This window comes from Manis javanica, chromosome 7 (assembly GCF_040802235.1).
Source record: "Manis javanica isolate MJ-LG chromosome 7, MJ_LKY, whole genome shotgun sequence".
Classification (NCBI taxonomy): Eukaryota; Metazoa; Chordata; class Mammalia; order Pholidota; family Manidae; genus Manis; species Manis javanica.
The window spans coordinates 91,868,016-91,881,803 of record NC_133162.1 but is presented as its reverse complement, the minus strand read 5'-3'; the positions used below and the strand labels follow the sequence as shown (position 1 = coordinate 91,881,803).

The following is a 13,788-nucleotide window of genomic DNA, read 5'->3' as shown; positions in this document are numbered from 1 at the left end:
TCCCATAACGTGCCAAGAAACCCTGAATGCAGACCCCTTTTATCCGGAAGGAGGAGACCTCTGGCTGTCCATCACCCAACTCTGAGCCAATAAATGATTCCCCACATACCCCTGGTGCAGCCCACTTCCCCCTCCTTTCCCTGTGCTTATAAAAACTACCCACCTGTCTTGTTGGGCAAGACTTCTCCAGCCTGTGTCTGTGCAGACTGGTGAACCTCACCAGGGATTGCGCTCAAATAAACTGCCTGGCTTTTTGTTGCCTCTCGTCACCTGCTTATTTTAGTTAGAATTTATCCTACAATAATAATAATCTAGGGGTTAGAATTAAAATGCAGGATCTTTGAGGGCTAATTATAAAGGTAATTAGGGAATCGGTCCCAAGATCTCAATATGTTTCTAAGGTGTTTGAAGTCCAACAGGAAAAGAAAGAAACCCCAACTGCATTTTCATAGAGACTCAGGGACCAGATGAGAAAGTATTCAGGACTTGACCCAGAAGCTCAGGTAGGACAAAGTTTTTTTTAAAATCAATTTTGTAACCAAAAATTGGCCAGATATTGCTAATAAATTACAGAATTTAGATGGATGGAATGAGAAACCTATAGAGGAATTACTGAGAGAAGCTCAAAACGTGTTTTTTAGAAGAGAGGTTAGAAGCTTGTATTTCAAATTATTAGAGGGAGAGCCAGACCCTCTCCAATAGACCCCAGGGGAACTGCAAATTCCAGAGGAATTGAAAGCAATCCCCTGTCCTGGCACTCCCATCTTCAGAGAAGCCATTTCACTAGTTTTACTGTTGAACAAAGCTCCCTGTAGAGGTTTTGACCCAAGCCTGGGGAGGAAAGAAACAACCAGTGGCCTTTACGTCCAAACTATTAGACCCTGTCTCTTGGGGATGGACTGAATGTGTTCAGGCCATCACAGCCATGGCCTTAACCAGTAGAAGAGAGCAGGAAATTAACTTGAGGAACCCTCACAGTCAGTACTGCTCACCAGATTTGGGTCATACTTAATCAGTGGGCTAAGTGCTGGCTAATAAATTCTCAAATTTTAAAATATGAAACAAGTTTACTTGAAAAATATGACCTGATCTTAACCACAGACACCTGTCTCAATCCGACCAGCTTCTTATGTGCAGGGGAGGCTGAAGGCCAATCAGAATTGAGCCATAGTTACATAGGCCTCATAGAATATCAGACATGGAGTAGACCATACCTTTGGAAAAATTTGGACAGAAAGAGGTCTCATAAACAGTAAAGGAAAGGAATTAATTCATGGAGAATTAATCAAGGAGGTTCTAGAAAATCATTTACTTCCAGCTGAAATATCTATAATGCATGTGGATGGGTCACCAGAAAGGCAATTCTTATGAAGCAACAAGTAATAGAATTGCTGATGCAGACACTAAAGAGACTGCATCTGAAGATGAAATTAGACTTTTAAATCTCACACCTAATAACCCTAAAATTTCCTTTATCCCAAAGATTTCTTTAAAAAAAAAACAGAAATTAAGAAGCTACAAGAGGTGGGAGCATCTCGAGATGAGAAAGGGAGTTGAACTTTACCATATGGGAGAGAAATGATCAGCCATGACATATTATGAGAGAGTTTATGAGCATGTCTTAGAGGGAGTCACTGGGGTCCCCAGGCAATGTTTGATGCTTTAACACCATTTCTAAAAAGGTTTGTAGGAATTGCATAATGTGCCAAAAAATTAAGATGCCAAAAGTGGGGAAGCTTAAATATTTGCAACAGACTTGTCCACTATGGAAACAAAAGATCAGTTTTTAAGAGAATATGTGCTGGCCATGTCTTCTACCTTGTCTTCTCTCAGGCAGAAAGAACTGCTCACCCAGACTACCCCATTTGAGTTTTTCACTCACTGTTTACAGCCTGGAGACCCAGTGTTAGTAATATCCTAGAAAGAAGATCGACTCCAGCCCAGCTGGGAAGGCCCGTACCAAGTGCTCCTGACCACAGAGACTGTAATGAGGATGGCTGAAAAGGGTTGGACTCATTACACCAGAGTTAAAAGATACTGACTAGGGGATCTGGGGACAAAACAGAATTGGCAGGTGTCCCAGGTAGCTAACCAACCTTTAAAGCTAAAACTAAAAAGAACCTAAAAATGTTAACTTTTATCCTTCTAACTCTGTATTTCACAGGCAAGTCACAGGAAGCCCTGGAATGGGAAGGAACTCCTGGTTATCCTGCCAAACTGGTAATCAATATACTAAAACATCAAGCCCCCAAACCATTAGGTTTGATGCTTGTCAGGTTCTCTCTTGTGGTAACCTAAATGACCAAAGACAGTTTTCTAAAGATAATAAGTATATCTGAATTTAAAAAAGTGGGCCCCCATGTCCAAGGTAGAGCAGTGTTTGGTGGACTACCCAGTTTCAAGGGTGGAAGGCCTCTCATGCAGCAGAAAAATCTTTAAAAAGAAAGCTCCACTTAGCTAAAGGAATTCCTCCTGATAATTGCCAGGACAGACAGTGTAACCCCCTTTTATTAACTATACATAAACTTCAAGACTTAGACTCAGACCCTGTAATTGCCCTTGGTGTTCACAGACTGAGTGCAGATGTCATTAGAGTAGATCCTGTAAGAAAGTTTAGTCTTAATTTAATTAAAGACAAGACTTCACCCATAGTAGCCACCCCTGATCCTGAGGGAAATAATGAGCCAGAGCTTCCCCATAATGACCTAGACTAGGTACTGTAACAGACATAAAAGATCTAAAACAGATTCTTGAAATAAAGATAGGTTATGGAGACACCAATGCCTGGGTAGAATGGGTTACATTTTCAGTACTAGCTTAAAGTGATTGTTATGCATGTGCTGCTAGAAGGCCACAGGTGCAGGTGGTCCTGGTGGTCCTGTTCCCTCTCAGCTGGGACACAGACCCCACTGGAATGAACTGCATGTTAGCCCTGTATCAGAACAAAGATGCTTGGAGAAATGAGACTTGCAAGAGCTTGTCTTTACTCTTTTATGCACTAAAGAAGTCAGACCCGAGGGCAATCCCCTCTTTTTCCATAAGGAAGATAAATCACTCCTCATGCCTCTCTAGGCAAGGGGAAGGTTTCACAACTCCTGTGAGGAACTTACTAACTTGTCCCATGTCCTAAATGTCCCTAAAGAGGGCAACTTCCTGAAGTTATGTATCCCGAGTGGATGTTTGGTACTGTGGAAAGTGGAACCTGCACTACTCGTTCCCACCCACCTGGACTGGGACTTGAGCTTTAGTCCAATTGTCTATTCCATTTACCCTGGCATTTCTCTCCACACCCAATGAAAAAAGTTTTCATAGAAAATCACAGATTATTACAAGGATCCTTTGATTTAAATGTATACATTGACTCAATAGGAGTCCTTAGTAGAGTCCCTAATGAATTTAAAGCTAGTAACAAAATAGCTGTAGGGTTTAAATCAGCACTATTTTGGTGGTCCACCATCAACAAAAAAATAAATTTAGTCAGTTGTATTTACTATAATCAATGAAAGGTTATTATTAACTATGCCAGGCATGCTCTTCCAGGAGTAGCTAGCCATCTAGATACTACCAGCAGGATGGCCTGGGAAAACAGAATAGCATTCAGGAAAAGGAGGAGTCTGTGTTATCTTAGGAGGAAAATGTACTTTTATCCCAAATAATACTGCCCCTGATAGTACGATTACTAAAGCCCTACAGAGACTCACCACTTTAGATAATGAATTAGTTGAAAACTCTGGCATCAGTGACCCTTTTACAGACTGGTTGGAAGGATGGTTTGGAAAATGGAAGGGTATGGTCGCCTCTGTTTTAACATCCCTTGTTATAATTGTGGGAGTTGTAACTGCTGTGGATGCTGTAGCATCCCTTGTGTGAGAGGCCTGACTCAAAGGCTTATAGAAGCAGCCATAAACAAGCAAATAACTATGATCTACACCCAAAATAATCTTACATATATAAGCAAAATTGAACTATGAGGAAGAGAGTAAAAAGTCATTAGAGAAATTTGAGAAAAAAACAAACATAAATTAAAGTACATTACTGGGAATAAAATCAGAAGTTCTTAAATAAAAAGAGGGGGGAACTGTTAGGAAAGAGTATAAAACCTAAATGTGATTTATTCCCACTAGGATGTTTAAACATTTTAACAGTTTAACAAAGGGCCATGTGATGGAAGCTACTCGGGTTGAGGGTGGGGGTGGGGGAATTGATAAGGACCTGGAGATAACTGTTTGAGTTTTTTAAACCTACCAATAAGATTAAGACAAATGTAAAAGAAAGATAAACTAGCTTAGGCAACGTCCGGGAAAGAATGTGAACCCTGTAGTACTCAGCCAAGGAAGAACCAGGGGAGGAACTCGCACACTAAGAGATAAATTATTGGCGCCAAACTCCCCAGGTGTGCCTGCCCAGACACCGGATCTTGCAAGACAGTCATTAAACCCTCGCTCCGCTGTTCTCTTTGTCTCCGTGTCCACTTGTTGAATTTAGACCAGTGAGTGTGTTTCTCACACCCTGGAAACTGAATGGTAGCCATAACTCTGCAGAGCTTTACATCCTTCAAGAGTTCTAAACATTGTTTTAGAGTTATTTCCTTTCAGTGCTTCACATGGTCACCTTCCCAGGGGCTGCTGGCCTGTGTGGGTGAGCCCATCTGCTTGTGAGCAGCCCCTCTCTGGCCTTACTGTGGTCCCACCAGTAATTAAGCCATTTAAGAGATGTGGGAGCTTCAATATCAGTAATTCAATCTCCCCTTGGCACGGGCCATGCTGCTCATGCTGTTTGACAAGGTCCAGGCATGAGGAGGAATCCTGAAAACAGGAAACTTCATAGCTGGCCCCTGTAATTCCTGCCCTTATTTTTGCAGTTATGATGTTGGTGATTGGGCTCATATATGGTAAATCTTATGTATTTAAGATTTATTAATCTTTAGTAAATAACATAACCCCAAATATTGATCAAAGCAGCAATTCCGGAAATGAAAGCAGTGTAATGGGACCAACTGTTCCAGGCATATTGCCACAAATAAGTGAGGCAGAAAAACCCAGGCCTCTCAAAACTAGATGCAGTTTGTTCCTCCTTTTGTAACAATTGAAACATGATTAACCAAGAGTTATGGTAAACTGGGCCATAGAAAAACCCCCATAGAAAAACCCACTTTTCCAAGAAATTTATATGAAACAGCAAAGTAATAAAGATTAAGAGTCCCCACTGCCCAAGGTCCCCCTTATGTTGTTTATAATATTAGAAGACACCTCTGGTATCCCCCACATAGAAAGAATTTATGAGCAAAATAGGAAAATTTATATTTATAAATATCCCATATATAAAAGTTTATAGTAAATTCATGACAAAATATCATTATATTAATGGTAAAGTAATAAGAGCAGATTTAGTGTTATTACATAAAAGATAAAGAGGTCTGCAAGGCCCTAGTGCCTGTAGATGCAGGAGGAAAGGTGTAAACATCTAAAATTGTAGAATGAATATTATAAAAGAATAAGGTGTTTTTATTGCATTTGTAGGAATGTTAAGGAATGGGTGATAGGAGTACCATCCCTGAATTTTAAATGTAAGCCTCAACCCACATGTGTAAGATAAGTTTTAATTAATACTACATTTAATAACCAGAAGACATATAGTTTGCATTTTATATAACCTGCTTAAACTCTAGTCTTAGACACATATCTTAAACTCTATATAATCTTACATGCTTATAAGTAAAAATCATAGCCCACATGCTTAGCCCACACACTGTCTTATCCCATTTCCTGTTTAGCATCTAGCAAGTAACCTGTATCTCCAGCCAAAAAAGTTAAGGGAAAGTTAAATACTAAATGTTACAAGAAAGCTGTTCAAAAAAATGATAACATCTGTAATGAGCCAGAATTATACAAAAACTGAAAGGAAAAAAAATTGTACCATCCATGATCAAAGAAAATGTGTAACATTATGTAAACCTTAAAAAGATATAAAAATAAAAACCCTGCTGCTTGATGTCAGATGTTACAACCTTAATCATGTGTTTCGTCTCCTCACTCATCTCTTCACTCACCGGTGCTGTCCTCTCCTTCGTGACCCACACCTCAGCTGGAGCTGGACTCCGGCATCCCCTGTTTACTGATCTCTGCTATTAGTCCAGTTGAAAGCAAAATGTTTTAATTAAAAAGATTGGCAATAGGTTGGTGTAAAGCTATAATTTGCAGAGGGCCCCTTCTAGAAAATAACTTTTCCCCATCTTGGTTGCTATGACCGCTAATGGCCGTGATTGTTCAGTGTGAGAAGCAGTGAGTGGTGGGGACTGGGAGTTGGAAGAGAGGCTTTCACAGAGGGACAAGAGCCCAGAGGAGAAAAGGCTAGGCCTCTTGGTGGTTTACAGGGGGGTCTTTCTACTCAGATTCCATCTTGCTTCTTAGCTGTCAGCCCCTTTGGCTTGAAGAATCCATGGCCCTGGCTGGGTGACTCCCCAGCGTCTCTCAGTGAGTTGGCCACCACTGTCACCAGCCAGTGCCACCTGGGCTGTGCAGTCACTCCAGAACAGAGGCTGAGACCAGGCTGGAGCAGGCTGGCAGAGCTTCCTTCCCCAAAGCTGTGCCAATCCACAGTGGGGCAATGGCAGCCTTGGCTACAGGCGCTGTGAACTGTGAATTGTGCCTCCCTCACACCCTGTCCCCAAACAGGATGGCCATGGCCAGGTGAAGGGATGCAGGTACTGGTCCTGGCCTCAGTGTGCTGAGTAGCAGCCACGACACTGAGGGAGCTGGGAGGCTGGCTTGGAGAGAGCAGACCTGGGGAGCTGACATACTGCAGTTCTTCAGAATCTTGCAGGGCTGGACAGAACAAGAGGCCAGACTTGCTCCAGGCAGCCCTGGGGAGCTGGCATACTGCAGTTCTTCAGAATCTTGCAGGGCTGGACAGAACAGGAGGCCAGACTTGCTCCAGGAAGCCCCAAGGGCAGATGTAGACTTAATGGCTAACCGTGGGTGCATGTCCTCCTGGATGAGGAGAGGCCTTGTGGAAAGGGACCAGAAGGTTCTGAGTCTTAATTCTTCATCTATGAAATGGGAATAAACATCTTTCTCACAGTCACTGAGGATTGGCCAAGACCCCACGTCTAGTCCAGGGTGTTCTGTATATATGCTGGTGCATGCAATGAGGGGAGGGGGCAATAGAAGCCCCTCTACCAGTCACAGCCTAAGCCTGCCCTGAGGGTCCCAGGGCATGGAGTCTGGGCTTGAGCACCAGGACAGGGGCATGCACTCTGTCCAACCAGGAGCCAGGAGGGCGGGTAGTGAAGCTGAGAATGTGAAACAGAGCAGCTGCGTCTTCACATAGGTGTTTGTGGACATTGCCTGGCTCCTGTGGCTTTGAACCCAAGGGCTAGTCCTCAGGGAAATGGGATATGGGGCCTCACTCTAATATTCTAGCCACCCTGGATTCCCACCCTGCCATGTTTCTGCCCACCGTGCCAGGGCAGGGGGCTCTCCTCTAACAGGTCCAGGCCAGGTGACACTCGCCATAGGGCAGCCATGAGAAAGGCAAGGTCCCTGTGCACAGCGAGGACCACAGGAGGCCAGGAGCTGGGCTGTTTTGGGATGGTGAGCTCAGGAGTCGGGGTCCAGTCATGATGGGTGACATGTGAGAATAAGTAGCTCTCACTCAGGAAGCCAAGAAGGGGTAGCTGAGGGGCATCAGCCACCCCAGGGTCCTCCACCTGAACCAGAGCCACCTCTTCCCAGACCAGTCCCTGGATCAGACACCAGGGAATAACATGTGTTATCTACCACAAGTGTTAAACATTTACCTCCACTCCCTTCCAAGTGTCATCACAGAGTTGGGGGCAGAATGGCAGAGGGCAGAGCTTCTGGAGTTGGGAGGCGAGGGGACCTGGGTCCTCAAGCTCCAGGGCCTGAGGGCTCCTCTGACTGAGCTGAGAGCACTTCTTAGCAGCAGCCAGGAGGGCAATTGATCATGTGCTGCTGTACTGGTGTAGAAGAACAATAAAACAGGTATTGACCGGATCCTAATCTGGCATATTTGTGACTCAGCTCTGTGAAGTAAGCACGTTGAATGATGGGTCCAGATGTAAGTGGAGGCAAGCTCACTTCTGAACAGGAACGAGATAATAAAATGCCCTGGTTTATTCAATTTAATGGAACAAACATTCAGAGTGTCTACTACCTGCTGAGTGCTGTGGGGGAACAGAGACAAATGAGATGGTTCAGCATGATTTGGTCTGACATGAGGATGCAGGGTGCCCTCCTGACCTGGTGGAAGTCAGAGGGGGCAGAGCGACTTATGTCCTGGAAACCCCTGGGATCCGAACTCAAGGCAGAGGAGGGACAAGCTGTGTGTAGCTGTGCAAAGGAACCACTAGGCCTGCCTTTGCTGGTGGCCCAGAGCTTGCAGCAGCCAGGCCCTCTACCTGGAGACAAGTTCTACTGTGCCTGCTCCTCAGAAGAGTTCTCCCTCCTCAACCTGATTTGCAGATGTAGGGCACCATTAATAGATCCTCGTCCCTCTCCTGTGGTCTCTTTCAGCCCCTCCAAGTCCACTGTCCCCTCCAGCTGGTGATTCAGAGACACACCCTGGGCCCTCCTCTCCATGATCCCACCCATCCTCAGCCCCACCTCTCCCTGGACCCCACCCATCTTCTGTTCTCCTGAGCCGCACCCATCCCCAGCTCTGTCTCTCCTCTGGCCCTTCCTCTCCTCCTCCCCGCTTCACCCTGGGCCCCACCTCTCCTGGGCCCTGCTTATTCTTAGTCCCTGGTCTCCTCAGCCCCACCTCTCCCCTAGCCCCACCTCTCCTCAACTCCAGACTCAGGGCAACCACAAATCTGCATCCCCTTGGATGCCTACAGAGTCTGGTACCCAGGGGCCAGAAGTGGGCCAGGATACTTCCCAGATCTCTTCCCTGCCTGAACTGGCCCATCTCTGCTAGTCAGGATAACATCCCTGTGAGTCCCCCACCACTGTTCCTCACTCCTACATCCAATCCAAGTTCGCCCTGCTGCCCACCTCAAGAGCACACCCTCTCCAGGGTTTCTCCCTCACCTGGACCCCTCGCTTGCCTGGAGTCCCCCATTCTATTGCCTCAGCTGCCCCTCTAGCCAACCAGGCTCTTCCCCACCCCTCCCGCAGCATCAGAACCTTTGTTAGGACGTGCTGGGTCCCTTGCCTCTCTGGTTAACCGACCAGTACCTGCCTCTGCAAAAAGGCCAACCCACCTTCCTCACTCCTCTGTACAGCCCTCTACTGACCCTTGCTTACCCTCTGATCTCTCTTCTGCCTCAGCGGACCCTGTGCCAGGCCCATCTCCGAAGAGCCAGGTCCCTGATTTGATTTGGCTCTGGGCTCTTGGCACCTCTCGCCCATATCCCAGGGCCTGTCTCTTTAGATGATAACTGGAGGAAGTAATCCTATTTGCGGAACAATCACTCCAGCAATATGATAGTGCACTCAAACCTAATGGATCCAGTGGCCTTACATAGAGAGGGGGAGTTTCAGCTGAGCACTGGGTGTTTTCCGAGAAAGGTCTCATTAGGCATCATGGCTTTGCCCCACTGAGCTATCAGCAGGCAGAGAACATGAGCATTGAGTGGAAGTGGTGGCTCAGAGATGCTGCGTGGTCTTCACTTCTTCTGGGGACCAGGGAAGCCTGGGGCAGATGCCCTACACACCTGCCTCATCTAACCTCAGTCTGCCCTTGAGAGAGTATCATTGTTAACCCATTTTACAGGTGGGGAGGTTGAGGACAGGAAAGATAAAGGAACATGCCTAAGTCTGAGTGCTGAAGCTGGGAACTCTCTAAGAAATTGCTCACATACTCCCCCACTCCTGCTCACCTGCTTTCTATTTCTCACTTCCTGCCTGCCTCCTCACTGTTCTACCTGCATTTCATCTCCTCTCCAATCTCTCCTGCAGTCACTGCCAGTTTAACTTCCTAAATGTAATAATGATGTCATGTCCGCCCCCATTAAAATTCTCTATTGCCTTTCAAGAGCTGATGCTGGGCTGGTACCCCTATGAGTAGTCCCCACCTGCTCTCTGCCTTGGTTGGCCACATTGCACCCATGCAGTGGCCTATCAGGCCTGGACACCTCATGCCTTCCAGCCTGGATACCAGCTGTGCTGTCAGAATGGAGGCCTCCTCTTGTCCTGGTCACCTAACATCCCTCAACCTGTGGGAAGGATTCTGCCAGGGTATCTTTTCCCCTGGGCCCATGCCCCATACTTGCCTCCCCAGAAGTTCCTGCTTCCATGGCTGCTTCTCATCTGCACTGGGGGATTTTCCCAGTGCTGAGGGCATGGCCCCTGGTAGCCTGTGGGCTCATGCTTGCCCCTGGGCCTGCTCAGCCTGCACAAGCTTCTTCATTCACTCGACAGGTATCAATTGAGGGCTCACCACGTGTCAGGTCTGGTTCTGGGCACTGGGACATAGCAGTGACAAAACACCCAGGTATCCTGCCTGAAGGGCTGAAGAATTCACCAAGGACAGCATCAGTGAGGTGCCAGACAGAGGGGACACCAGAGCCAAGGCCCTGGCTGGCAGTGGCCTGATGGGATAGAGATGAGCAAGGGGCCAGAGGAGAGGGAGCTCAAAGGGGAGCAGAGTGAGGCCAAAGAAGTTGCCATGGGAAGGAGGGGAAGCCACTACACGTCTCCAACACTGGCTCCTAGGAGAGGATGGGCTGTAGGACTGGTGGGCATGGAGGAGCAGGCAGAGGCTGGAGCAGGATTTGAGAAAGAACAAGAGGGACTCCAGCAGGCTGGACAGGGAAGTGAGCAGAGGTCCGATTCTAGGTGTATTTGGAAGATACAGGCCACAGAACCTGTTGGAAGATGGGATGTGAGGGACAAGATGAGGTGCCCAGGGAGAGACCAGGGCTTGAAACTTAAGAAGCTGGAAGGACGGAGCTGCCCTCAGCTGAGGTGGGGTGCTGCAGGGGGCATGTTGGGGAATAGGATTTGGTGCCCACTGGACATCTAAGGGGAAATGTCTATGACTGGATGTTGGATCTGTGATCCTGCAATGACACTCCTTCCCTGGGCTCCTGTTCCTGGCCTCCCCCATGGGTCAGGCCTAGAGACCCTGACAGACTGTGGTGGTACCTGAGCACTATGCACAGGCCAGTCATACAGCAGTGCCTACTGCAGGCATTGTCCCTGTCTATCCCCTGCCTCAGTAGACAGTGCCTGGGAGCCAGGGTCCTGTCCTGGAATGTTACAGTGAGGGACATGCCTGTGCTTTGGACTGGAGCAGTGGGGAGCGGGCAGCCCAGAGGCTGCAGCCCTCAGATCACCTGCCGGCCCCCCTGCATCCAAGCCCTGGCTCCCAAGAGAGCTGCTGCCTGCCCTCCTGGGGCCAGCCCCCAGGGGTGAGCTCCCTGCCTATCACTATTGAAGGATGACTTTTCTTTTCCCAGAAGCCAGTGAATTAATTCAGGGCATCTATTTTCCTCAGATCAAAGGTTGTCAAATTCCTTTACCCACTTAATGATCTGTAATATACCTTTCCATTTCCTGACCAGGCTATTAGATGAAATAGAATTCATAATGGCTTCCCAACAGCATTTATGCACCTGTGTACATGTATAGGGTCAGGCAGGAGACCCTGGGAGCCCCCTGAGTCAGGATCCAACAATTTCCAGGAGATTCTGCAAACGAGGCCTCAAGCCATATGGTGTCTTGATGCCAAACAGATTCAGTGGCTCATGTGTAGCTGAAAATATACAGCAGATGTGCCACCCCATCCCACACAGAGCCCATGGCAGACACTATTAATCAAGTATAGGTACTCTTCACCACTGAGGTCAGGCAAGTCCCAGCCCAGTTCCTTCCTTCCTTCCTTCCTTCCTTTCCTTCCTTTCCTTCCTTCCTCCCTTCCTCCCTTCCTCCCTTCTTCCTCCCTTCCTCCCTTCCTTCCTTCCTTCCTTCCTTCTGACTGGGATCTTCCAGCTGAACCTCCAGGCTGTCCAGACATCCAGACAGGCCCAGCCCAGGACCCTATTCCAGGGCTAGGACCATACCCCACAGGGCTGCTCTGTAGACCACCCAAGCTCCTGGCCATGAGAACACCTTGCCAGACAAGGCCAAGACTTAGCAGTCAGGAGCAAACAAGGTGATTGTTCGAAGACACAGACATTAGCCACACTCCGTTGGCTTCACAACACCAGAGAGCGAACATCAAGGCTGACAGTCAAGGCTGAGAAAATTCCCTTGGCCGCCTCATCCTGTCTTCTTTCCTTGCAAGGTGGGCTTGCTCTTTGGCCTGAGTATGACTCTTGTTTGGGGCACAGTTCCTGGTCATCTTACTGGTTGTCTTGAGAACAGTGTAGGCATCAGCCGCTCTGTCAGCCTCAGTTTGTTGGGCCTGTCCTCTCCCTCTTCCCTCCTGGCAGGACCTCCTTTCCCAGCTCTTCTGAGCTGGGCTTGTGGGATGTGCTTCTGGGAAGGGCAGAGGAGGCCAGGGCAGAGTCCCTGTGAATGGGGTGAAGAGACCCTGCCAGAGGAAGGCAGATCCTTATTATTGGCTCAGCTCTGGGACGAGGGCTTCAAGGATAGAAGGGGATGGGGGCAGAGGGGATTCAGGGACTGCAGGTGGCCCTGGATTGGCTCCTCAGAGGCCAACTGACTTGCCACATGTCCCTCTGTCACCTAGCCTCCCTGGACACTGGTGGTCTTCGTCAAACACAGCATAGTGTTCCTGGACCTTCAGCCACCCCCTCTGGAGCAGTGAGGCCCATTTCCCTACCCCTGCCTCGACCTGAGCCTTTTAAGCAAATCAGCAATGCAATTATTGATCTGTAAGAGAAAAGGAATTAATATGGCCGCCCACATCCTTTGAACATAAGAGTACTAACAATGAACTCTGCTTAAACTTCATAAAAGCCTCTTCAGCAAATCAGCACACAAATATTGATCTGTAAGCCTGCCTGTGAATCCCAGCTGTCCCCTCTCCCACTGAAGGAACATTACTTTATCTTGCTGGACTCTCCTTTTTGTGTTTATGGCCTGGTGCTCACCTCCTGGGATGGTTTCCGCTGCCACTCAGCAAGGGCTAGTTGCCTGGTTTTGCTGAGACCCCCTTTTCCTGGAGTCCAGGGCATCAACTCTTGAGCACTCAGGCTCATGTGGGCCCAGTGCCCCAAGGCCCAGCCTGCCCAGGAGACACCTCCACAATGCAGCTGGGGCTCTCATGTGCAGCTTCTCATTTACCCTCAATGACCTTAGGCATTCCCATTTCCACCTTGCAGAGATGAAACAAAGGCCTGTGTGTACCCAGTGCCCAGAGTCACACAGAAGGCTGGGCTCTGGAGTTCAAGCCAACGTCCTGAGCAACATCTCAGAGATGGGAGCCAGGAGCTAGCAATGCCTGATTCAGAGCAAACTGGGCCAAGTGCCTGTGATTTTGTGGGCTCTAGCACCAGATGTGTCCCTACAGAGGCTGCTTCCAGGCACCCAGAGAGCCCAAGGAGTGTAGCAGGGCAAGGCAGAGCACCCACTGGACTTCCTCCCATGGGACCACTTCGGCCCTTGACTCCTTCCTGCCAACCTGTGACCTAGGGTGTCAGCCCACCCGTGTACCTGTGACTGCATGCTTGTGGCAGGGTGGTGGGTAGGAGGGCAGCCTTGTCAAACAGGATTGGCAGGGGCCACCTGTGGGGAGAGCCAATCCCACCTTCCAGAACAGTGCTCTGCCATCACTGCCCACCACTGGGGGTCCTTATCTGCCCAGTCTGGGAGTAGGGTGGCCTGAGGCCCATTATCTCCCAGCTATGCCCATCCTCCC

At 48.2% G+C, this 13,788-nt stretch overlaps 1 protein-coding gene across 7 annotated transcripts in view; it reads right to left on the bottom strand.

Moving 5' to 3' along the window:
- LOC108383400 (uncharacterized) overlaps positions 1-13,788 on the bottom strand; it is a 263,400-nt gene that overhangs the window by 244,051 nt on the left and 5,561 nt on the right. The window contains exon 3 of one of the 7 annotated variants that reach the window (XM_037025596.2): positions 4,127-12,498. The exons of the other annotated variants lie outside the window; for them this stretch is intronic. Within the exon in view, the coding sequence (XP_036881491.1) occupies positions 12,356-12,498 (143 nt within the window). The 3' untranslated portion in view covers positions 4,127-12,355. Of the gene's footprint in view, positions 1-4,126; positions 12,499-13,788 lie in introns of those variants that run through there. 7 annotated transcript variants of the gene reach the window in all.